The sequence below is a fragment of the Condylostylus longicornis genome, unplaced genomic scaffold (genome assembly GCF_029603195.1).
Source record: "Condylostylus longicornis isolate FDR11 unplaced genomic scaffold, ASM2960319v2 ptg000009l, whole genome shotgun sequence".
Classification (NCBI taxonomy): Eukaryota; Metazoa; Arthropoda; class Insecta; order Diptera; family Dolichopodidae; genus Condylostylus; species Condylostylus longicornis.
The window spans coordinates 3,343,831-3,366,212 of NW_026577978.1; the positions used below are offsets into that span (position 1 = coordinate 3,343,831).

Consider the following 22,382-nt stretch of genomic DNA (forward strand, 5'->3'; position numbering starts at 1 on the left):
AATTTCTGCTTGAAATTTGAAGTTTTATGCAATTGAAGGAAAACCAATAAAAGGCTAAAAATTTATAACTCGCTGCATTACCTGCTTTACTCTATGACGGAATATAAAAGTGAAAATATAAAAATTTACCTTTTCAATAAGTTCTAGTAATAATATTAAACATTTTATTTACTTCAGTATGGCAAATATTACAGTCACAGGCTAACTGGAATTAAACCTACAATTTTTATTAAATTGCAGTTAATTCCAGTTACTGCACACTATTAATTCAATTAAAAATTTTAAAATTATTTAATACAGATCTAATTTATAATCTCTTTACTTATAAATGCAAATATCAACACTATATCAATTTTTATAATAATTAGAAACTATTTTGTATGCACTTAGCTATCGAGTGCAAGTACTTGAAATGTCTGTTAAATAGTTATCTATACTCGTTCGATAAAATATTTCATATATAAATAGATCAAGCATTTAGCAAGTAGCAATAATTCCAAATTTTATAGTTCTGTTCTTTAGTTGTTCTTTATTTTAAATTAAAAGAAAAAAATGTTGCGCTACACTATTTTTTTAATAGTTGGATTTATAACAATAATTCGAGGTTATGATTTACCTAAACCATTCCTTGATGGTCGTATTGTTGGTGGTGTTCAAGTAAATATTTCGGAAATTCCATATCAAATTTCATTGCAATATTATAATAGACATATTTGTGGTGGATCATTAATTGCTAAAAATCTTGTATTAACTGCTGCTCATTGTACAGATGGTAGTTCTCCATCATCACTTAGTGTTCGTATTGGATCATCAAAACATGCAAGTGGTGGTATACTTGTACAAGTAGAAAATATTCATCAACATCCAAATTTTAGTTATTCAACAATTGATTGGGATTTTTCAGTTTTAAGATTATCAAATTATAGTAACCAAAATTTAACAATTGGTATTGCAAAATTACCAAAACAAAATGAAAAAGTTCCCGATGGCACTATTGTTAGGGCATCCGGCTGGGGTAATACGCAAAATCCACAGGAATCAAATAGTAATTTAAGAGCTGTTCAATTACCAATTGTTAATCAAGATCAATGTAATAAAGCTTATAAAGCATATGGTGGTGTAACACCAAGAATGATTTGTGCTGGACTTAAAGAAGGTGGAAAAGATTCTTGTCAAGGTGATTCTGGTGGTCCATTAGTACTTAATAATACATTGATTGGAGTTGTTTCATGGGGTTACGGTTGTGCGGTGGCGGGTTATCCTGGAGTTTATGCACGTGTTCCTGCAGTAAGAGATTGGATTCGACAAGTTTCTGGTGTTTAAATAATAATTTTTATTTATAAATCTATTCCTGTTGTGGTTTCTACATAAAATATGTTTAAAAAATATATATTAAAGAATATGTTATGAAAATTTTTTTAATTGCTATTTATGTGATTGTGAAAAATTGTGATTAAGTATGAGCTAACTACCGACTTACCTCAAAATTAAAAATTACATATTATATCAAATATTATAGCCTTATTCGATTTTATCACTTTTCTTAGTAAAATGAGAAATTTTTTTATATTTTCTGCTTAATTTACACCATTCAATTTATATAATTTATGTTTTCAAGGGTAACGGGCTTTGTACTTTTTGTCATTAAATTTTAAATAATTATTAATATTTCAAATTGAAATTGTTAGTGAATAATACATTACTATTGTGAATGCGGATATTAATTCTGTCATATAAAAGGAAATTTCTTGACGTAAAACTTTTTTTATTTTAGGAATCATTTATTTTTTTTTTGATGATTTAATAATCACATTCAATGGAAGAACGAACAAACAATATGTTGCAGCAAATGTTGAATATTGTTTGCCTTACCCACTATTATTAAAAAAGTGTGAAAAAAACTAATTTTAACAAAGTGTGAACATACCTATGAAAAATAGCACAAATCACAATAAGTACAATAAAAATGACATTCTTTACTTCATTCATAAATTCGCCTATTACTTGTCAAAAGTTAACATTTCGCATTGAAAAATGAAATAGTAAACACTGAGAATTTTGTTGGAACTTAGCATTTTAAATACTGAAAAAGTAAAACTAAAATTACAATATGAGGTAAATTCTACTAAGATTTATAATTTATTGCTTTTTATATTTTAATAAAATTTTTAATTTAAAAATATTCTTTTTTAAAAAGACAGATTATTGTCATCAAATTTTTCAAAAAATATCTATCCTATAATACATCAAAAATTTTTAAATAATTTACAAATACCTAAAATAATTAAAAATATTTCTCAAAATACTAATTACAATAGGAAATTGGATAATCCTTCAGCAAGCAGAAATTGTCAACCAATTTTAAATGTTTTAAAAAATGTTTTGAGTAAAGAGAAACCATTACGTCTATTAGAAATATCATCTGGTACAGGTCAACATTCAGCTTATTTTTCAAATGAATTTCCAAATATAACATTTCAGCCATCTGAATACGATACAACAGATTTTGAAAGTATTACAGCATATGCAAAAGACTGTAAAAATCAAAATGTTCTTAAACCAATTTTCATAGATATTTCAAGAGATTATAAAACATGGGAAAATAAATTTGATGAAGAAAGTTTTGACTATATGCTTAACATTAATATGATACATATAACACCATGGCGTTGCACCGAAGGTTTATTTAAAAATGCATCACATTTATTAAAAAAAAATGGTTTACTAATAACTTATGGACCATATGCTGTTAATGGTATTTTAACACCAGAAAGTAATGTTAATTTTAATTTATCATTAAAGAGTCGTGATCCAGAATGGGGTGTACGCGATATACGTGATTTAAAAGAATTAGGAAATAAATATGGTATTGTATTTAAGGATAGTACAGATATGCCAGCAAATAATAAAACTTTAATTTGGCAAAAAATTTAAAGATGCTTAAATTATTCAGATGTGAGGATTTTTCTATACGATTAAGGACATTATTTGACATTTTCGGGCTACATAATTTTTATATTACTTACAAGATATTTGTTTCAACTTTTGATTTTTGTTTATAAGTTATAGAAGCCAAAATTTATTAATTTTTATTTTTGTTTTTCAATAGTCTTCAACAACTTACTGTTACCTATAAATTTAGTTACAACTAATATCCTTTTCATTATATTTTTTATATAAATTTACGACTTAATATTTTAAAACACACAATGGACATAAAGTAATCTTTAAAATTTTGTATTATTTAATTTATTGTATTTCTATAAATGAAAAATAAAATTTGAATAAGAAAATTTTATTGCTTTGCTTTTAAATTATATACCATTATATTCCTGAAACTTTAGGAAATATAAAACTAATTCTACTGAGAGTAGAACATTGTTTATTATTAAAAATTTCAAAAATCCATGCTTTGAATTTTATTCTTTTTGAACTGAAGAACTCTTGTTGAACTCTTTAACTTTCTTCACATTTCGAATAGGGATGTTCACCATTTTTACAAACCAAAGGCAGTTGTCAAAAATTAAAATTAAAGAGTTGAACTCATCTACTGATTAAACACGCTAAAAGAAGTTTTTCCTAACCCATATTACATAAGGTCATCAGAACACCACCTTGCTATGCCTTTTTTGCCATCTGAAATTTAAACTGTTCATGCACATTTAAATTAAATAAAACTTGTTTTTTTTTTGTTAATTTTAAATTTATTGAATTTATTTTTTTTATTAATTTTGTATTCTATTTTTTCTTTTTATATTGAATCGTATATCATTGCAACAATATTTTAATTTTTATATTTTCTTGAAATTTCATTTGTTTTTTTTAAGTTTTTATAATTTTATAAAGTTATTTTTTTTTAGCCAAAACGTGAAATAAGAAAACGTTATTTAAATTCTTTTATAACACATATTTATCATGGAAAATCTATTGAATTAAAAACGAATCAAATTGAATTAGATAATAATTTTACTTGTTAACTTATCATTTACGTAACAAATTCAATTTTAATTTTAAATTAGATTTAGAAAATGTAACTTATTGGTTTTCATTAAAAAAAATTGAAAATATACACAAAAGTTCCTATAGAAAATTTTTAAATTTTTAATTTTAATTCGCACGAAATTCCATAACAAGTATTAATTAAATAATTTCTTGTTCTCATATATGTATATTTAATTTTAAGACAAATATATGGATAATGTTAAAAATTTTGTTATTTTTTTTTTATTTTATGGGAAAATTTCAATATTTACATGTGTAAATTGCCAATAAAGTTTTTGGATATTTTCAATAATTTTTTTCGAACAACTTTAAACAGGGATTTTCCGGTACAATCTGATTATCATGATTTAATATATGTGTTTATTTTTTTTTTTATTGTTTTTAATATTTAATATATATTTTTGAATTTTTATTTTAAATTTAAAATATTGTAGAATAAAAGTTTTTTTATTTAATTGTTTTTTTTTTTGTTACATTTTACGTACATATACCAAATATTGTTTTTAAACATTATACATATTAAATTTTTTTGTTTGCTTTCAATCTACAATTTAATTATAATTTTTGCTGTGAATATATTTAATATTGAATAATTTAATGGTTATAATATTGGAATACTTTTAAAAAAAGCAGATTCATAATAAAACAGATAAATAAAAATATTTTATTTTAATAAAAATATAATTAATATTTTCACTTCTGGGAAAAAACGAAATTCATCAAATTTTTCATAATTTGTATAGTTGAATTTTATACGACAAATTAATTATGTTAAACAAAACTTTATTTTGTAGATTGAAACAGGAAACATGTTTTTAATTTATATTTCTTTTTTTTTATTTTGTCTTAATTAATAATTTCACTATGGCGTGCTTGTTTTTTTTTTAAATTTCATCATAATATTTAACATTTATATAATAATATTCAAATATTACATAAATTTGCTCATCTTTTTTAATTACTTATTTTGTATTTGTTAGAAATTTTTGTAGATATTTTAGCTATTATATATTATAGTACCTTTTAAGAACTACTTAAAAGAGAGTTTAATTCTTTTATAAACAACTGGTACTTTTAAATTAGAAACGGAGATTAAAGAAACCGGAACCTAAAGGAGAAAAATATAAAAATTCTTAAAGCTGTTATAAAAAAAAAAGTTATATTGTTTTTTTGCTTTTATTCATTTAATCGGACCCCTACTAGATATAAACTCATACAAAAAGTCATAATTTGAAGTTTTTGAAAAAAATTTATTTAATTATTTTTTCAGAAATAAATAGGCCAGTGTCTAATATCGTTTTTATGATTCTAGTATCTTGCTAAAACAAAAATCAAAATAAATATTAATTTATTTCTTTTAAATCAAATTAGACTCGACATTTGATTCTATACATTTTTTTGAGACATTTTGTACGAAAATTTTACTTTAGTGGAAAATATTTATTTAAAGCTCTGAAATTAAAATTACTAGTCATATTTTCTTAAAAAATTTAAATAAACATAAAATAAACCTATAATATGCTAAAATATTAATAAACCTGAATTAACCCAATATAAACCTCTGATCAATATTAGCATTTATATTAAATAATAATCTAAGACATTATATATTTTAAAATAATAAGGTGGGTGTTAAGATTAATATAACTAATATATATAAAGTACATCGGTAGGACACTATGCCATTTTGATTTTATAAACTTAAATAATGATTTTAGCAGCTATTATTTTCTTAAATAATTACAATTCGTCATTGACATATACTTTGAAATTTCAATATCTCAATAAAAAATTACTAAATACAAAAGGAAGAAAATGATTAACTATATCTTTTATTATGCCATGTTTAATTAAAACATTAGTAAAATTTTTCCTTTTTAAAAAAATAGCAATGTATCTTCATGACGCCATATGTTATTTATTCTATTAATGATTAATTATTCTATTATTGTTTTATTTTTTATTGTTGTTTTATTCTATTATTGTTTGGTTAGTTATTCTATTAATGTTTAAATTCAATAAACAAAAACCATATCATTATTTTATTCTTATCACAAAAATAAATAAAACAAAAAAATTTAGCATTTTCTTAGCAAAAAAAAAAAAATTAGAACAATTCATAATCACAGTACTATATAATTTCAGTTAGTAATTATAAGAAAAAATCTTTTCACATAAATTCTCATCATATTCATTTTTTATTTTATGGTTTAAGATAAAAATCGTTTCATTAATTAATTCTCTATTATAATAATAATTAAATAATGATTTCTTATTCATTTAAATTCAAGACAGTGAATTATCGTTATTTCTAAGTTTAAAGCGATATAAACTGAAAGTGATTAATAAGAAAGAAGTTATGTTTGTTATACATTAAGACCAAACGGAGCAATATTTCATTGTAAATTGAAATTGACTTAGATCACTTTCAAAATGGTTAATTTATTACATTATACATTATATTAAAATAATAGTAATAAAAATAATAAATAAATTAAAGTAAAATTAATACTATAATTAAACTCTCTTAATACGCTTTATATTATATAATCGTAATGTAGTTCTTTTTTTTATTATTTTTTGTCTAATTTTATTTGCTTCTTTGAGTTTACCTTGGAAATTTCTTACAATGTTCTTAAAATATAGTATTTTTTTGCTTTTATAAATGATAATGTATTTTATATTATATTGTTGTTTATGGTTTTATTTAAATTTATTAATACTTTCTATTTAATATAATATTTTCTCACACATACAGAATTCCACTTTAATTATACATTCATATTAAATTATAAATCATTACACAAATTAGTATACATATATATATACTATATATCTTTATATATGTATATGTATATGTTACTTGATTACGCAAATATGTTACATTCCTTTTTATATAATATGGTATATATGGATGCAATTTTCATACCATATGTATGATATCGTGTGCATTACATTTTTATATAACATTGTATAACATCATACGATGTGTACATATGTGTATTCTGTGTATGATACACAACATATTTGGGTATAATATATTCACGTAATTTAAATCTTTTCAATTTTACAAATTAATTTTAATTTCTTTAAATTAAAACTTTATTTCCAATATACATACATATATTGTGTTTTTTTTATTGCAAAATTTACATAAAGTCAAAATGAACTTGAGAAGTTATATAGAATTATATAGAATAGTAATTATAGTTAAGATTACAAGTCATAAAAATAAAATTTTCAATTGTTTTTCTTTTTTATTCTGCACTGTAGTTAACTTTTAAAACATTGAAAATATTTTGAAAAAGAGCTAGATAATCAATCAGCCATAAAGAAAATTGTACATTTATGTTATAACGCTGTTATGTTGGAAACGGAAAAACTTACTGGTATTATTTTTACATTTAATTTCGAATTAACTTGTTTCAAATTGTTTTTTGTTTTAATTTTAAATACATATTCAATTTTCAAAGAGTTCCTGATTCAAATGCTTTTCTACATCAAAATGCAGTAATAAAATAGTTAAATTCGTAATTCAGTGAATTCATGTTATTTGATGGGGTGAATTTTATGAATTATTAAAATTTGTTTTACTGCTTTTTGAAATTTGAAATGAAATGATTTTTTGTCTTTACTTGACACACATATAATACACTCATTTTTTTTTCCTTTTTTTTTATAAATATTACATTTCTATGTATTTTATATTCAAAACATTCAATTAGTTTTGAATCATTTTTGTTTTTTGGCATAACCTGGAGATAAAATTGATTAAATGCTTTCAATAGAAGTTTATTTAAACATAATCAGTTTCAATTTTATAACACAATGTGTAAAAATTCAATTATAAACCCTTTTCTTGTTTTTTCCTTTTTATATTTCAAAGGTTGAAGATGTATAAGAACATCTTGTAGTATGTAATTTTATAAAATATGTATTTTATCTTAAAAATCGGAAACTTTATATTAGATACAATTGTGTACAAAAGTTCTATTATAAATTTTAATAAAAAAAAAAGAAAAATGTAAGAATACAAAAACACACAGGGATAAAATTACATTTTATACAAATTTATTTTTTTTGTTTTTTTTTTGTATTTTAAATAGGGTATTTCTTTTGTAAAATATTAAAAATTAAAAAAAAATTAAAATCAGTCTGAAAATCTATTTAAATCTCATAAACTATTATTATTAGTATTACTATTACTATTTGTAACAACAACAGCTGCTGTCCCAACTGTTGATATTAAAGGTTTATCTGGTAAATCGCCAGATAATGATGATGATGATGAAGTTTGTGGTATTGATGGTGATGTTGATGTTGAATTATTACTATTGTTACTATCATTTATATTACTAGGATCCCTTCTAATATAGAATAACATATATGGTTTACATTCAGCAACTTCAGATGATAATACCTCTTTAACTGTATGATCATTAAAATGTAACCATGTACCATTATTAATTGCATATGCGGTATAATGACCAACATTTGCCATTTTTCTAAAAATAAGAGCAAAAATTTATATATATAATTTTAAAATAAATAAAAATTTTTAGCATAAAAAAAATCATTATTTTAATAAAAGTAAAAAATAGATTATTTTATTTTTTTAGTCAAGAAGATGAATATTATATTTAAAAAACAATTTATGTATACAATATATGAAACAATCTTGTTTACCCATGATGAACAATCACAGCACCTAAATCGTAAATATTGTTTGCTTGGCTACTTCTTCTTGTCTCTGTACCATTATTTAACACATATTGTGACATATCTAATGCTTTTAATGGGAATGATATTTTTAAATCAATTTTATGAAATCTCGTTTGTATATTATAACGAAATCGTTTAATATGAAGACATAAAACATTAGGTAAACGTCTAATCCAAAATCTTTTTGTTGATTTTTGTTTACATTTACATGAAGTACAATAATACAATTCTCCTACATTTAATTCTTCAACCTAAAAAAAAAACATTAAAAAATTTACAAATCACATAATAGTGAGTTATTTATTTCACATAAATAATGTTAATTCACATAATATATTTAAGCAAAAATGTTATTTAATTAATTACCTCCATAAAACTTGATATACAATCTTTTAAATTACATATTGGTTTTGTTTCATTTGAATTTTTACTATTACTATCGGAATTATTTGATGATGTAGCTGATGTGGAGCAATCTTTACAAAATTTTTCTGGTATATCTAATGATAAATCTAAGAATGGATCATATTTTCTACTTTCCATGCCGCATATTAAACAACGCACTTCATTTTGTAATAAACCACCAAAAACATTTGTTACAATTGAACTTTTACTGCCTCTATAATTATATATGCCACTGTTATTATTATAATTTACGTTATTATTGCTACTACCACTAGAATTATTATTATTATTACTATTATTACTATTGTTATTATTATTACTATTATTATTATTACTGTTGTTAGTATTATTATTGTTATTATTAGTATTTGCACAACCATTATTATCTTTTGTTGAATTTATTTTTGTATTTTGTATTGTATTATTTGATTCAATATTATTAGGTAAATGTTGTAATTCAGTATGTAAACGATCTAACATACAACGTAAAAATTCATGTGCATCATTTTGTTGATCAATATAAAATTGCGGAAAATTCCAACGTAATAAATATTCAGGTGTTACTGGTTTACCATTGCTACCTTTTCCTAAATCAATTAATAATTTTCTTAAATCTTTTAATATCATTGAATCATCCTCATAATTTTCTTTCATGCTACGCGAATGGTAGACACGTTGCTTATATTTTGTCACATTATTACTGCTATTATTATTATTGGTACCTTCTTTTTCTAAGCATGGTAATGAGCAAATATAACAACTAAATTCTTGTATATTACTAAGAGATTGCAGTACAGAATTCATAAAACATGTTTTACCCAAATTTCGTAAACCAACAAAACGTCGGAAATTTTTATTTTGCTGTTGTGGTGAAGATGTAGAAGACGATGATACATTACTATTACTATTGTTATTAATAGTGCTATTATTATTTGAATTATTAGATTCATTATCTTTTGTTGCAGTCCCTTTTCGTTGAATTTTTCGACCTTTTTTACCTTCAGTTGTACTATCATTTGAATTTGCACGTTTACGTGGCCTTAACCAATAACTTGTATCAATTTGTAATTGTACATCCCAACCGGAATCATTTGATGATATACTAGCGTTTGAATTATTCGATAATGATTTTATAGATGAGCTTGACATCGTTGTTGATTCTTCAGTATTTGATGATGTTTCAGATTTTGTGTCATCTTCATTTGCTAAATATTGTCGAATTTCTTCTAATTGAGATGTGGAATTTATAATAAAATTGTCACATTTATAACTGAATTGATACAGTTGTACAATAACGTGAAAAAATAGAAAAAAAAATTTTTTTGAGAATATTTATAAATTCTTCATTAAGAATTTTATTGACTTACCAATATACAGAAAAGTCTACAATGCTCAGGCAAACTTTATGATTCGTTGTTTCATAGTGACTAAGGGCATGACCCTTATCGTATCGACTACATAGCGTTATACCACAATTTAAGCACATCCAATTATTTTTTGAATCACAATCATCTGAAAAATTAAAAAAAAATTATTAATTTTAATGCAGTTGGATAGGTTGCTATATTATATTTTTCTTTTTTTTTAATAAAATCCTAACATTATATTAGAATAATTACACGAACTTAAAATAATATTAGAAATACGTTAGATTAATATCTAAGGAAGGAATGTTGTAAACTAAATTTTTAAAAATATTATTTTTATAATTATTTTCGTTTCATATTAAAGCAGTGGGCAAAATACACATATATAGCGTACAAATAGAGATAAAGTTGTTACAGCTTAATATTAACGTATGCATGCATACCCTCATATTTTATTTTCGGATAAAATTAAGTGAAAGTAAAAACTGTCGTACACAGTAATTTTCAAATGAATCTTATCAGTTACTTATGTTTAAGCCCTTCTTTGTTTTAATCAATTTTTCAATTTTTTTTTTTTTAATTTTTAGTATTTATTATAAGTTTTCGAATTTTGTATTTTCATTTCGAATTTAATATCAGAATAATACAGACTTAACTTAAATAAATATACCTGTCTACTCAAGCCATTAAAAGAAAATTATGTTCAAAATAATAGTAAAACTAGTACTAATAGGTTTGAATATTAAATTAAAACCATAATCCTAAATTTAATGAAAATTAATTTTTAGATATTTTGATAACATGTAATTTGATTGAAAGCAATTCAGAGTACAAAGAACATGGGGTAGATGCTAGCTTAATGTTCCCGGAACATCGTCAAAAAAGGCAAACAACAGAAGAAGACATGACCGAAATAGAAAATACTACATTAGAATCTTCCACAGAAACATCTTCTGATAGTAATAATGAAGTAATTCCAGACATTGTGACTGAAACCGAAATGAAAAACAACAATATAACAAAAGAACCCGTCGCAATCAATAATTTGATGAACAATTATAATCAAAATTTTAATAACAAAATAAAAAGCTCAATAATTAAAATTATTTTCGATATTCAATCTAATCTAAAAAATAATTCCAATATAAATATTTATCCTATATTTTATCCTCTTCGTAATCCTAATGGATATAACCAAAACTTTTTCCAACAACCAATAGAAAATGAATTCAGTTTACCAACAGATACAAAACCAGAAATCTTTTCTATTTATGGAAATCAATATAGACCATTATCATCATTATCAATTGGAAAATACAATAATTGGCATCCAATACCAAATAATTATTTCCATCAAAATAAAGTTAAATATTATTTTTATGAACCAGTGTCTTCAGACCATTATAATAATAGACCAGAATATTGGAACAATAATTATCAACATTCAAATCGAATAATGAATAGTTTAACTGATAATTATCAAAATTATATTGATCAAAATACACTTATTTAAAATATTTTATTTTATGTCATTATTATTATTAATACACATTAATATTAATATAATTATTGTTAATTTTCTTGTATCGAAATACATTCATTCATTTAAAATGTAATATTTAAATGTTCAATAAATTAATTTTAATAAAATGATATTTTTTAAACTATAAAATTAATTAAAATTGTTGAAATGAAATCGAATTATACATGTACATCATTTTGTTAGTTCAATGGAGAATGGTCACTTTTTTATTAAATTTAAAATTTAAATAAAATCTTATGTTTAATATTATGTTTCATTTTGAAAAATATGCGAAAAATTGTTTCAATATCTATTTAATGAAAAATGTGAATCAATGCAGGGTCGATGCAAAAAAAATGTGTTTACCTTGCTGATGCAATATTATTTTGGCGTTTTTGTACACTTTCTAAATCATATGATTTTGAAAAGGTTTTGTGTAAAAGTATTATTAAAAATCTATCAAAAAATTTTTTTTTTAATTTCAATTAAGTTTTGAAGATTTTAATATAACGGAACATTTAAAAATGTTAATACCGTCCATAAAGAAATAATTAACTTTATTAGCTATTGAGTTGACTTCTCAGCTGTCATTTAAAATACTTTGAATAAATATAAAATCACAAAAAAAATTGATGCACAGCTTAATATGATGCGTATTTTTGATTTTTAACATACGATGCGTATTTTTGACATTCTTGGACACCAAACTTTCAAGTATTACAACTGCTGCATGGATTACTTTCCGACTATACAGTATTTTCCAAAATGAAATTTATTTTCTCTCCATTTCTATTTTTGACAATGTTCTCAAGTTTTCCATATGTCCTGAAACTGTCAAATTAATTTGAAAATTAATTTCAATTCTCGAATTGTATCAAAAAATTTTGCAATCGATTATATTGTATTCGATTGAAATAACCGATTTACATTGCAGCCCTACCGCATAAAAAAAGGCAACCCTAACGCAAGCGCAGTAAGAATCATATGTTAAATAAAAGTACTAGATTTAAATGTCACTCATAATCAGATGAAAATGAAAGATTTCTTATGTTTTTTTCTTTAATTATTATATCAGGGTAAACAAATACATACTACATAATATATATTTGGTGGCGTATGCATGTGCATTGTAGGTACATACAGCTTTTATTTTTTGAATTTCAATAAAAAAAACCATTTGATTGAAATAGAAAATTATTAAAATTTTTATTTCAATTTTATCGCAATAAAGCTATATACATGTTTACGAATTACCGCACTGTAATAAATTTCTTTGATAATTTCTTTCAAATGATAAAATATCCAATTTATGACTAATTTTCAACTTCAATCATTAAATAAATTTTATTTTTTGCCTTTGCATTTCTAAATATAAGAACAATTCCGTATGCATACGAATGTAGATTGTGTACAAACACTAACAAGCATTATGTACAAAAGAACATTTATATAGTTTACAAACAAACCTGTGACTATTAATTAAAATGCTATAATAAAAAAAACTAGTAAGCTATTTCAGAGTTTTACAATCTTTTTTTTTTCAGCGAACAAGCATAGTAAAAATTTAAAAAAGAAAAAAACAAGCATCGTTGCAATATTTCCTTCTATGTTTACGTTATCGTCGGTTTTGAAATATGTATAACAATTCTGCTGACTTTAGGATACTATTTTTACAACGCGATTGCAAAGCACATAGGTACATATATATTTTATTTAATAAAAATCAAAATATGAATTTGAGAATGCAATTCTTTATGAAACAGCAATGGTTGGTGTGTGTCAGGATATGTTAAATTTACATGGACGCTGCAATCCCAAAAGTTAAATAATTAAAAATAAATGCGCAATAGATTTTAATTTGAAACAAAATGTGTTTCTACATTATGAAATTTGTTAAATTTTCTAACTAGACTCTTGTGATGTAAAAATTTTATTTAATTTTCATAAAGGTTAGGAACATATACCTACAAAAGCTCTAAAGAATATCAGTGTTAATGAACTTCAAAAATACTAATAAGCTAATACTGATTTTGTTTTTTTGTTTTCTATCATACCCTATATACATACCGTCATAAAAGGAAACAGAAAGAACAATTTTAACCCTACAATTATATTGTTATATGTGTGTACGGAATACAAAAATAAAAAATTTTTAAATAGGCTGTAGCTGTAGGCCTAATCAATTTATTCTATCATTTTCACAATTGTACGCACATTAAAAATATCTTTTCATACTCGTACACATATAAATTTGTTTTTTTTTATATGTATATTTTATTCTATTTAATTCTTATATATGCCTATTGACTTCATCTAATGGATTTTTGATGTAGTGCGCGAACTATGTGAGCGTGTATAGGCCTTTATTATTAGCCATAAATGTATAAAAAGCTTAACTAAAAAGAGAAAACATTCTGACCGACGTGAACTTTGAAAATACACATTACAAAAATAGCAAATCTTTTAATAAAAAGAATCCAAAATAAAAATGAAAAATCAAATTCAAAGAAACATTTTTTTTTCCTACATACATATATATTCTAGTTTATTCTTTATCAACATTAAATTACATAAGAAAAGAGGAAAAATTTAAAACCCACCTATAAAATATTAATTTGAACCACGTACCTACAATCTATATTAACTTTTTTATGCCTGTAGATACTGGCGAACATTTACATACTTATACATACATTTAAGTATGTAGGTACATATATAATTTTTTAAATTGTTAGATACGTAGTAATAAATTGAAGTAAAAAGTATGAATAATCTAATATTTACAAAAAAAAGGAAAAAAAAGCACGGCACAAAAACATATCCAAAAGGAAAGAACATAAAACAAGAAGAAAAAAAACGTGGACATCCACGTATCTCGCTTTAACTCACCCAATACAAATTATTCTGGAAATTGTGATTTTAAAAAGAAGAGGTAGCCTACTATAAATTCTTATATATAGACATTTAAGTACCATATATTTACACACATACAAATATTCAATAATATTGAAGAGGATATTGATAAATCAAATCAATTTTAATTTTAAATTTTTTTTTAAATAATAGCAATTTGAAATGAAAAATATTTTAATTGACCGCAAATACTCGTATAACACATATAGGCAATCAAATTTGTTGCTATAGATTTTTTGCTCTACAATGAATTTAATTTGAATTAATTTTAAGGAAAGGTTTAGATCCGATATCAACTTATACGAAATGCCTATCTGAGCCATCTATAACCTTCGTAACATCTGATTTAATTAAGTACCTATTTCTAGAAATTTTTCATGAAATTTAAAAAAAAAAAGAGATTGCGAATCCAGCTGATCGAATAAATTTATTTACATGAATTACCCACTCATAATGTTAATCTTATCTACGTTATGAATTTATTAATTAAAAACCTTAATAAGAATGATTTCAATTGTTACTTAAATTTTTATTCAGATCATTATAAAGTTAGTCAGAATGTTTGTTCATGCATTTTCTCTAATTTTACCAAAATTGGATGTAATATATTATATACGAGCTTGAATTTCTTTTTGGACGGAAAATCAAAATAAAACACTAATTCATCATTCATTTTACATGAAATAAAGTTAATGAACAATATTTGATATCTAAAAGCTGCCTTAAATATTGTTAATAGGCCTCTGAATCAAGGAACAAAAACCTGTTAATACTAAAAACAAATACAGTAAAATATTTCTAAAAATAACCAAGAAAATTGAAACAATTGGATATAGTTAAAAATCAACACTCATCTAGTTCATTTAATGTCGAACTAGTTAAGTACTGCCCTACGTTTTAAAGTAAGTTACAAATCAAATGAATTCAATAGAGAATTAAGAACTTATGAGTACTTAAAACTTTCCTTTCTTGTTCATTTTTAAATGTTAATGTAGATACATACAATTGTACATATATAGGTAGGTAAGGTACCTAAAAATAATTTAAAGAAACACTCAAAAATATATAACAATAAAAACTTACCCACAGCACATTTCCAAAATTTTTGTAAAGTTTGACCATTGCTTATAATTGTAGTCGAACCCATATTATTTGTTAAATTTGTAGTTTGAACTAATTCATTTTGTTGACCATCAATTATTATTGTTGTTGGAGTTGGTGAATTCGCCACTGCTTCCTCTTTTATATTATTGTTGTTATTATTTATTGTTGCTGTTGCTGTTGTTGTATTATTGCATTTATCAATCAGCTGACATTTTTTTGTTTTTACAAATGTGCGATTTATTTTGCAATCACCGATCAAATGAGGGCATTCCATGTTTTTATTTATTTTTTTTGTTTGTTTTAATATTTGCCTTTGCCTTTTTTATCAACTCTCTTCCTATTAATTTTATTGTTGTTTTGTTGTTTTAATGTTTTTTCCTTTGATAAAATTTTTACTAATTATTTTTCTATATTTTATTTGTAATATAATTAAATAAAAAAAAATTGATTAATAAAAATTTTTATTTGATTAATTTAAAAAAAAAAATTTTAATCGAAGAATAGCTTGCATGAGATTGCCTTTCAAAAAATATTGGTTTTGATGTATGTATATGTATGTAGTTAATTTTTTAAGCACATACATATGACGTATGTATGTATTTTACGCATTATATATGTTATACATAGATGTATATAATTTCTTTTATTGGCAAAAATTAATTATAATCCAACTAAAAATGCAATTGTAGAGTTATATTAAAACAATAACCCTAGTATTTTGACAAATACTTTAAATTTCGTATTAATTAAGAATTTTCTTTTTATTCCATCACTTTGAAGATTGTAAAATTATTTAATTTAATGGAGATTGTCAATACCAGCTTTAGCTGTGTGTTTATAATGGATACACAATAAATCTCCTCTACTCAAAAGTTGCTCTTTTTTTTTTTTTTTGCTTCAAAAACTTACATTTCTTTTTATTATTAAATATTAATTAAAAAATATTTAAATTAAACACAACTCCTTTTTATTGATATAAACAACATTTAAGAACTTATAGTTTTCAATTTTAATTATTTTTTATACAAAAGCGGAAAATTTAATGAAAAAATTTATTTTTTCCTTAATCTTAAAGCGAGAAAAATGTAATCTGTATGAAAAATTGTTAAAATGTAGTTGTGTAGTTGCCACAGTCAATATACTCTTCAAAAATCTACTACATATTTTTTTATTTTTTTGAAGTTTGACTCATTGGACATTAAAATATCAAAAAAAAAGTTTTAGCATTTTTTTTAATTAAACTTGGATTATAACTCTAATTTATAAGCCAAATGTAATGATTTTATGTATGTTTTCAAATTTTTATAATTTTATCTTTTTAGCATACATAAATTTAATTTAAAAATCTACTTTTATCAAAAAAAAAAAGAAAATTCAAGAAAACTTACCATTCAAATAATTTTTAGTAGTGGTGGAGTTTGGAGATTTTTTATTTTATTAATACTGATACCTCTATATGTATGTACAAAAATAAGAAAACAAAGTTAGTTGACGGCTGAGTGCAGTGACATCTCATATAAAAAATAAAAATCGATTTAATCGATTTTTCAAGTAGAATATTTATTTTTTTAAATAACCTAGTGGTTACAATAGACTTATAAAAGAAAGAAGGCATTAAAAAAAAAACAAATTTTCGAAATCGAAAAAAACTTCATTTTTAACTTTTAGACTGTACCAAAATATTTTTTCTTTCGTAAGAAGTTTTTAATGTTATAAAATTATGTATTTCTAAATGAAATAGATAATGAATTATTCATTTTGTGCAAATAAAATATTTCCTTCTACTTATGTATATTTTTATTCAGAAAAGAATAATTTGCTTTTACTTTCAGATTTTCTTTATATGTTAAAATATTCTTTTAAAAAATTTGTTGTAGCAATGGCATTTCAAATTTTCACTTATTTTAATCAAATAGTGAATTATCAAAATCACTTGAATTCCAAAAGTAATGTAAATAGAAAATCCCATTTGACAGAATGTAGGGAGATATGAATATGTTCAAAGAAGATATAATTATGGTCAATCTATTAATTTAATAAGCCTATGATTCTTACAAGTGTCCATGTTCAATGAAAAATTACATAATTATGCATGTGCATAATACATACGATTTTTTTTTATTTGAATATTATTGTCATACGTTTTTTCTGTCAGTCGTAATTATAACTCCATAAAACATAAGAAATCCATAATAAGCTTCAAAACATCTTTGCTTGTAGAATCTATTTTTACTTACTGCCTTCTACGTGTAACATGTTTTTTAAATTCTAACAGTTTTTTTTTTATATTTTAACTTTTTTAATTCAAAAAATCATTTTAAAAGAATGAATTTTAAATACCTTAGTGTATGGCACTAGATAATCTACAATTTAAATAATCTACAAATACAATATATTTCGAAAATATTTTAACAAAATTTAAAAACGCAATAAAAACAATTTTCATCTCTAATCGTTTTGCTCTGTCTCTTTTACGTTATTTTATGGCTAGAATAATTTTTTGAAAGATATTTATTATTCACAATGGCAACACTTTATAACAAATGTCAAAGGATTTTATTTTGTTTATAATGTGATATGTCATGTTTTTTGGGTTGTCGGTCGGTATAATTACAATGTCAGCTGATTTTTGACATCAAAACAAAAAAAAAACGAATGAAATTTACCTAGGGAAAAAGAAAAACAATAAAAAAAAAACTTGCGCAAAAACAGTAATTCTCTTATAAAAATTTCTCATTTTTTTTTATTATACTTAAGCTTTTTTTCAATATATTTGAAATAAAATTTTAGTTCCCAATTAAATGTGTGAATCTTTTTACTTCAGTTTTAAATTGTCATTGAAAAGATTTGGTTAAAATTGGTGGCTTGATGAATCCCCCGTGCGGGAATTCAAATAGACTAAAAGGAGGAAAAATTTTTTTTTTAAAGAAAAAATATCTTCAAAGTCTTTCATTGTTTATCAAGAAAGAAATATAAGAAAAAAAATAATAATTATTCGGTTTAAGGTGTAAAATTTTTCCTAATAAAAAATTTGAGAGGTCATATAAAATTCGTATTTTTAATATTGCAAAGTTGAGAAGTAATAATTTGCAGAAATTTAAGTGTACCTAATACCATGCTATTTATAGTAATTAAATTAATATAATAAAAGTCCATAATACTATTGGGTATTTGATAATATGAATCAATTTTATATCAAATAAGTCATGTAATTTTGAGAATCATTTGTAATAAATAAGAAAAAAATATTGAATAAGAATTAATTAATTTACCCTTACTATTGTGGTGTATGAAAAGTAGTGAAAAATCGAAATAACATTTTGACATATTCAAGTCTTGTGTGCTATTATAAAAATGTGTGCGCGATAAATCATTAAAAAGAAAAAAATTAAAGAAAAAAAAAATATCTAGTGAGATGAACAGATGTTATTTTCTATTTTCAAATATCTAAAATCTTTAATAATAAATTATATTTAATCAAGAAAAAATTTTTATTAGAAAATCAAATTTTGTATAATTTTTACATTTATAATATGAAAGGTTTTCAATAATTAAACAACGATAAAAAATCTTTATTTTATTTCAAAATAATCTTAATATATAACCGCATATACCTATCTACTCATATAACATATTCTTTAAATAAAATAACAAAAAAAATATAAAATATTCCTATTCTTTCATAATTATTAAATAAAAATGACAACAGTAATACCATTTAAACGTTTAGGAAATCGTTCATCATTACCATTAAGAAGTTGGGCTAATGCTCGTAATGCTATGGCATTTGCATCAATATTACTCATTATATTACTATATGTAATATGGACATCAACAGGTAATTCGACTACAACGTCAACCTCAAGTACAACTTTGATGTTAAGTTCATCAGCAAGTTTAAATACAGGTTCAAATAGTGGTGCTAATAAATATAATAATGATATTAATAATAATAATAATAATTACGTCCGAGCACCATCATCTTCATTAACTTCAAATAATAATAATAATAAAGAATTATTATATACAAATGAAAGAGAGGAGAGAATAGATGCTCAAAATATTAATAATAATAATAATAATGATAATATTATAGATAATAATGCGGCAGCAGCAGCAGCAGTTGCTCTTGCACCAATATTATTTGCAGCAAAAATTGCTGGCGCTGAAAATTTTATTGTTGCTGATGATCATAAAAATTCTAAAAAATTCAATGTTATTTTTGATAAAGATAATGATGATGATGATAATTCACATAGTGATAATGATCATATATTATATGGTAATAGTTTTGATGGTGGTGGTGGAATTGGTTCTGGTGAAATTGATGAACGTTTTCATCATTTACATCAATTAAATCAACAACAACAACACCATCATTATAATCAACATCATCATCATCATCACCATGATCATGAAAATTTTGATAGAATTGGTGGTATTGTTAAAATTGAAAATGATGATGATGGTGGATTATTAAATAAAGGTAAGAAACAAATAACAAATATTAATAAAAATAATAGTAATTATAATTCAATAATAAATAATAAAAATATACAACATCATCATCATTATAGTCATTATAAAAATCAATATCCAAATAAATATCAATATAATAATAATTTAATAAAAAATAGTTTATATAATGATAAAGAAAATGTTAGTATTACTAAAAATACAACACATATCAATAATAATAATAATAGTAATAATAAATATAATAATAGTAATAATAATCATAATAATAATACACGTATAAATAATTATAATAATAAAAATTTACCAAAAACTGGTAAAACAAATTCTCAATTAAAAGTGGAGCAATCAATTGCAGCTGCAGCCGCTGCTAGAGCATCTAAACCAGCTGTCAATATAATTTATAAAAAATCTCTGCCACATACAACTGATAAAAAACGTAAGTGGGGTTGCCACAAAAACAAATAATTTTAACAAAAAAAAAAATTTAATTTTTTCTTAAAATTTTTTATTTATATATATATTAAAAAGGAAAAAGAATTAAAACAAAATTAAAATTTTTAAATTTATTTAACTATATATTTATTTTCTATTTAATATTTAATTTTTATTTCATAAAAAATTTCATTATATAATTTTGTTTATTTTCATTCATTCATTTTATAATTTTAGGTAAGAAAAAATTAAGAAATGAGAATTAAGTATGATTTAATAGCTACCTAACTGAATTATGTATATCGAAAATTTTGGAATTGTGAATGCTTTAAAATAACTAACACTTCCGGCTCCAACCTTTACTTTCTAACTAGCTGTTTAGAAATAATTAAATTATTATTGGAGAGAAGCGGTGATTTCAATATTTTTCATTTCTCGTAAAAAAATTACAATTTAAAATAATAATTTTTGGAATATTATGTGTTTTATACACTATCAATAATCGGTTTTATTTTATTGAGAGAGAAATTTAAAAAATTACAATACTTTATATTGGATTTTTGATAATTCAATTCTAAGTCTTAATATAAAGTACTTTCGATAAATGCAAATATAGAACGAAAAAATTACGATAGAAGACGTTTAAGTATAATTGAAACGCGATTTCAAAATTGAAAAATTCTTATTATCGTGAATAACAAACAGTTTCTCTAATTTTTGATTACCTAAAATTTATAAAATGCTTAAGTATACTTAATATTTCTTTTTGGTTGTTTTGTAATTTAAAATTAAATTATATAAAATATTTAACTTTATTAATAAATAAAAACTTAATCATATTCACGCCTTATTATTATTAATTAAATTATATTTAATTACTTAACAATTAATTTATTAATTTAATTAATTTTTAAAATTAAATTCTTTGTAAAAATTTTAATTTATTAATGCTTTGCTATTATTTTGTTGTTATTTTTTATGTTTTTTTTTCGAAATATTATTGTAGATATTTTAAAATTTATACACACTTTAACTTATACTTACTCTTTTTTTGTCACATCTTAATTAAATTCACTTAATGTACTTAACAAATTCACTTAACCATAATAATTATCCATAATAAGCATTTTAAACGTATTTCATTCACTTAATATTTTTAATTAAATTATATTTATATATTTTATGTATTAATATTTAAGTTTTCATTTATGTTGTTTTATTTTATAATATATAATATAAAAATTAAAAAATAATTATTCATCATACTTCACCACCACAAATGCACATTTATTTACTCACTTTTTTATTAAATTAAAAATATTATTAATTTTTTTTTTTTTAACAAAATTGGATTATAATTGTATATTGTTTATTTTGTTATTTTAATATTATTATGATTTTTATAAATTAAATATTTATTTAATGTAATTTTTTTA

The 22,382-nt window shown here is 22.4% G+C and overlaps 4 protein-coding genes across 7 annotated transcripts in view; 3 read left to right on the forward strand and 1 right to left on the reverse strand.

Annotated features, from left to right (window-relative positions):
• Window positions 1-503: 503 nt before the first annotated feature.
• Window positions 504-1,493, forward strand: LOC129618528 (trypsin-1-like). The gene has a single exon (XM_055533324.1). The coding sequence runs from the start codon at window positions 553-555 to the stop codon at window positions 1,321-1,323; it is 771 nt and encodes a 256-aa protein (XP_055389299.1). The 5' UTR covers window positions 504-552; the 3' UTR covers window positions 1,324-1,493.
• Window positions 1,494-1,737: 244 nt separating this feature from the next.
• On the forward strand, window positions 1,738-3,235 carry LOC129618613 (UPF0585 protein CG18661). The gene is made up of 2 exons (XM_055533462.1): window positions 1,738-2,115; window positions 2,319-3,235. Exons 1-2 carry the CDS (start codon window positions 2,111-2,113, stop codon window positions 2,932-2,934), a joined length of 621 nt encoding a protein of 206 aa, XP_055389437.1. The 5' UTR covers window positions 1,738-2,110; the 3' UTR covers window positions 2,935-3,235.
• Window positions 3,236-6,603: 3,368 nt separating this feature from the next.
• Window positions 6,604-17,502, reverse strand: LOC129618567 (ubiquitin carboxyl-terminal hydrolase 3-like). 4 transcript variants are annotated; one of them, XM_055533386.1, is made up of 6 exons: window positions 17,424-17,502; window positions 16,015-16,442; window positions 10,497-10,641; window positions 9,091-10,399; window positions 8,689-8,975; window positions 6,604-8,507 (listed from the first exon to the last, which is right to left on the reverse strand). In XM_055533386.1, the coding sequence occupies exons 2-6, from the start codon at window positions 16,307-16,309 to the stop codon at window positions 8,177-8,179; spliced, it is 2,367 nt and encodes a 788-aa protein (XP_055389361.1). In that variant the 5' UTR covers window positions 16,310-16,442; window positions 17,424-17,502; the 3' UTR covers window positions 6,604-8,176. The 4 variants fall into 4 exon arrangements, with proteins under 4 accessions (XP_055389361.1, XP_055389364.1, XP_055389363.1 ...); XM_055533389.1 differs by having other exon boundaries at window positions 16,015-16,413; window positions 17,424-17,454; XM_055533388.1 differs by lacking the exon at window positions 17,424-17,502 and adding an exon at window positions 16,945-17,071 and having other exon boundaries at window positions 16,015-16,413.
• A 2,232-nt stretch (window positions 17,503-19,734) lies between these two features.
• Window positions 19,735-22,382, forward strand: part of LOC129618556 (galactosylgalactosylxylosylprotein 3-beta-glucuronosyltransferase S) — a 123,132-nt gene continuing 120,484 nt past the window's right edge. The window contains exons 1-3 of the mRNA XM_055533365.1: window positions 19,735-19,942; window positions 20,267-20,368; window positions 20,852-20,950. Of these exons, the coding sequence (XP_055389340.1) occupies window positions 19,735-19,942; window positions 20,267-20,368; window positions 20,852-20,950 (409 nt within the window). The remainder of the gene's footprint in view (window positions 19,943-20,266; window positions 20,369-20,851; window positions 20,951-22,382) is intronic.

Excerpts from the sequence above, each read along its gene's own strand:
- LOC129618528 (XM_055533324.1), top strand. The coding sequence starts at position 553 with ATGTTGCGCTACACTATTTTTTTAATAGTTGGATTTATAACAATAATT.
- LOC129618567 (XM_055533386.1), bottom strand. The coding sequence starts at position 16,309 with ATGGAATGCCCTCATTTGATCGGTGATTGCAAAATAAATCGCACATTT. Across the intron at positions 10,642-16,014 it reads ATTTTGGAAATGTGCTGTGG|ATGATTGTGATTCAAAAAAT; the intron begins GTAAGTTTTTAT and ends TTAATTTTTCAG. Across the intron at positions 10,400-10,496 it reads GTAGACTTTTCTGTATATTG|TTATAAATGTGACAATTTTA; the intron begins GTAAGTCAATAA and ends GTATCAATTCAG.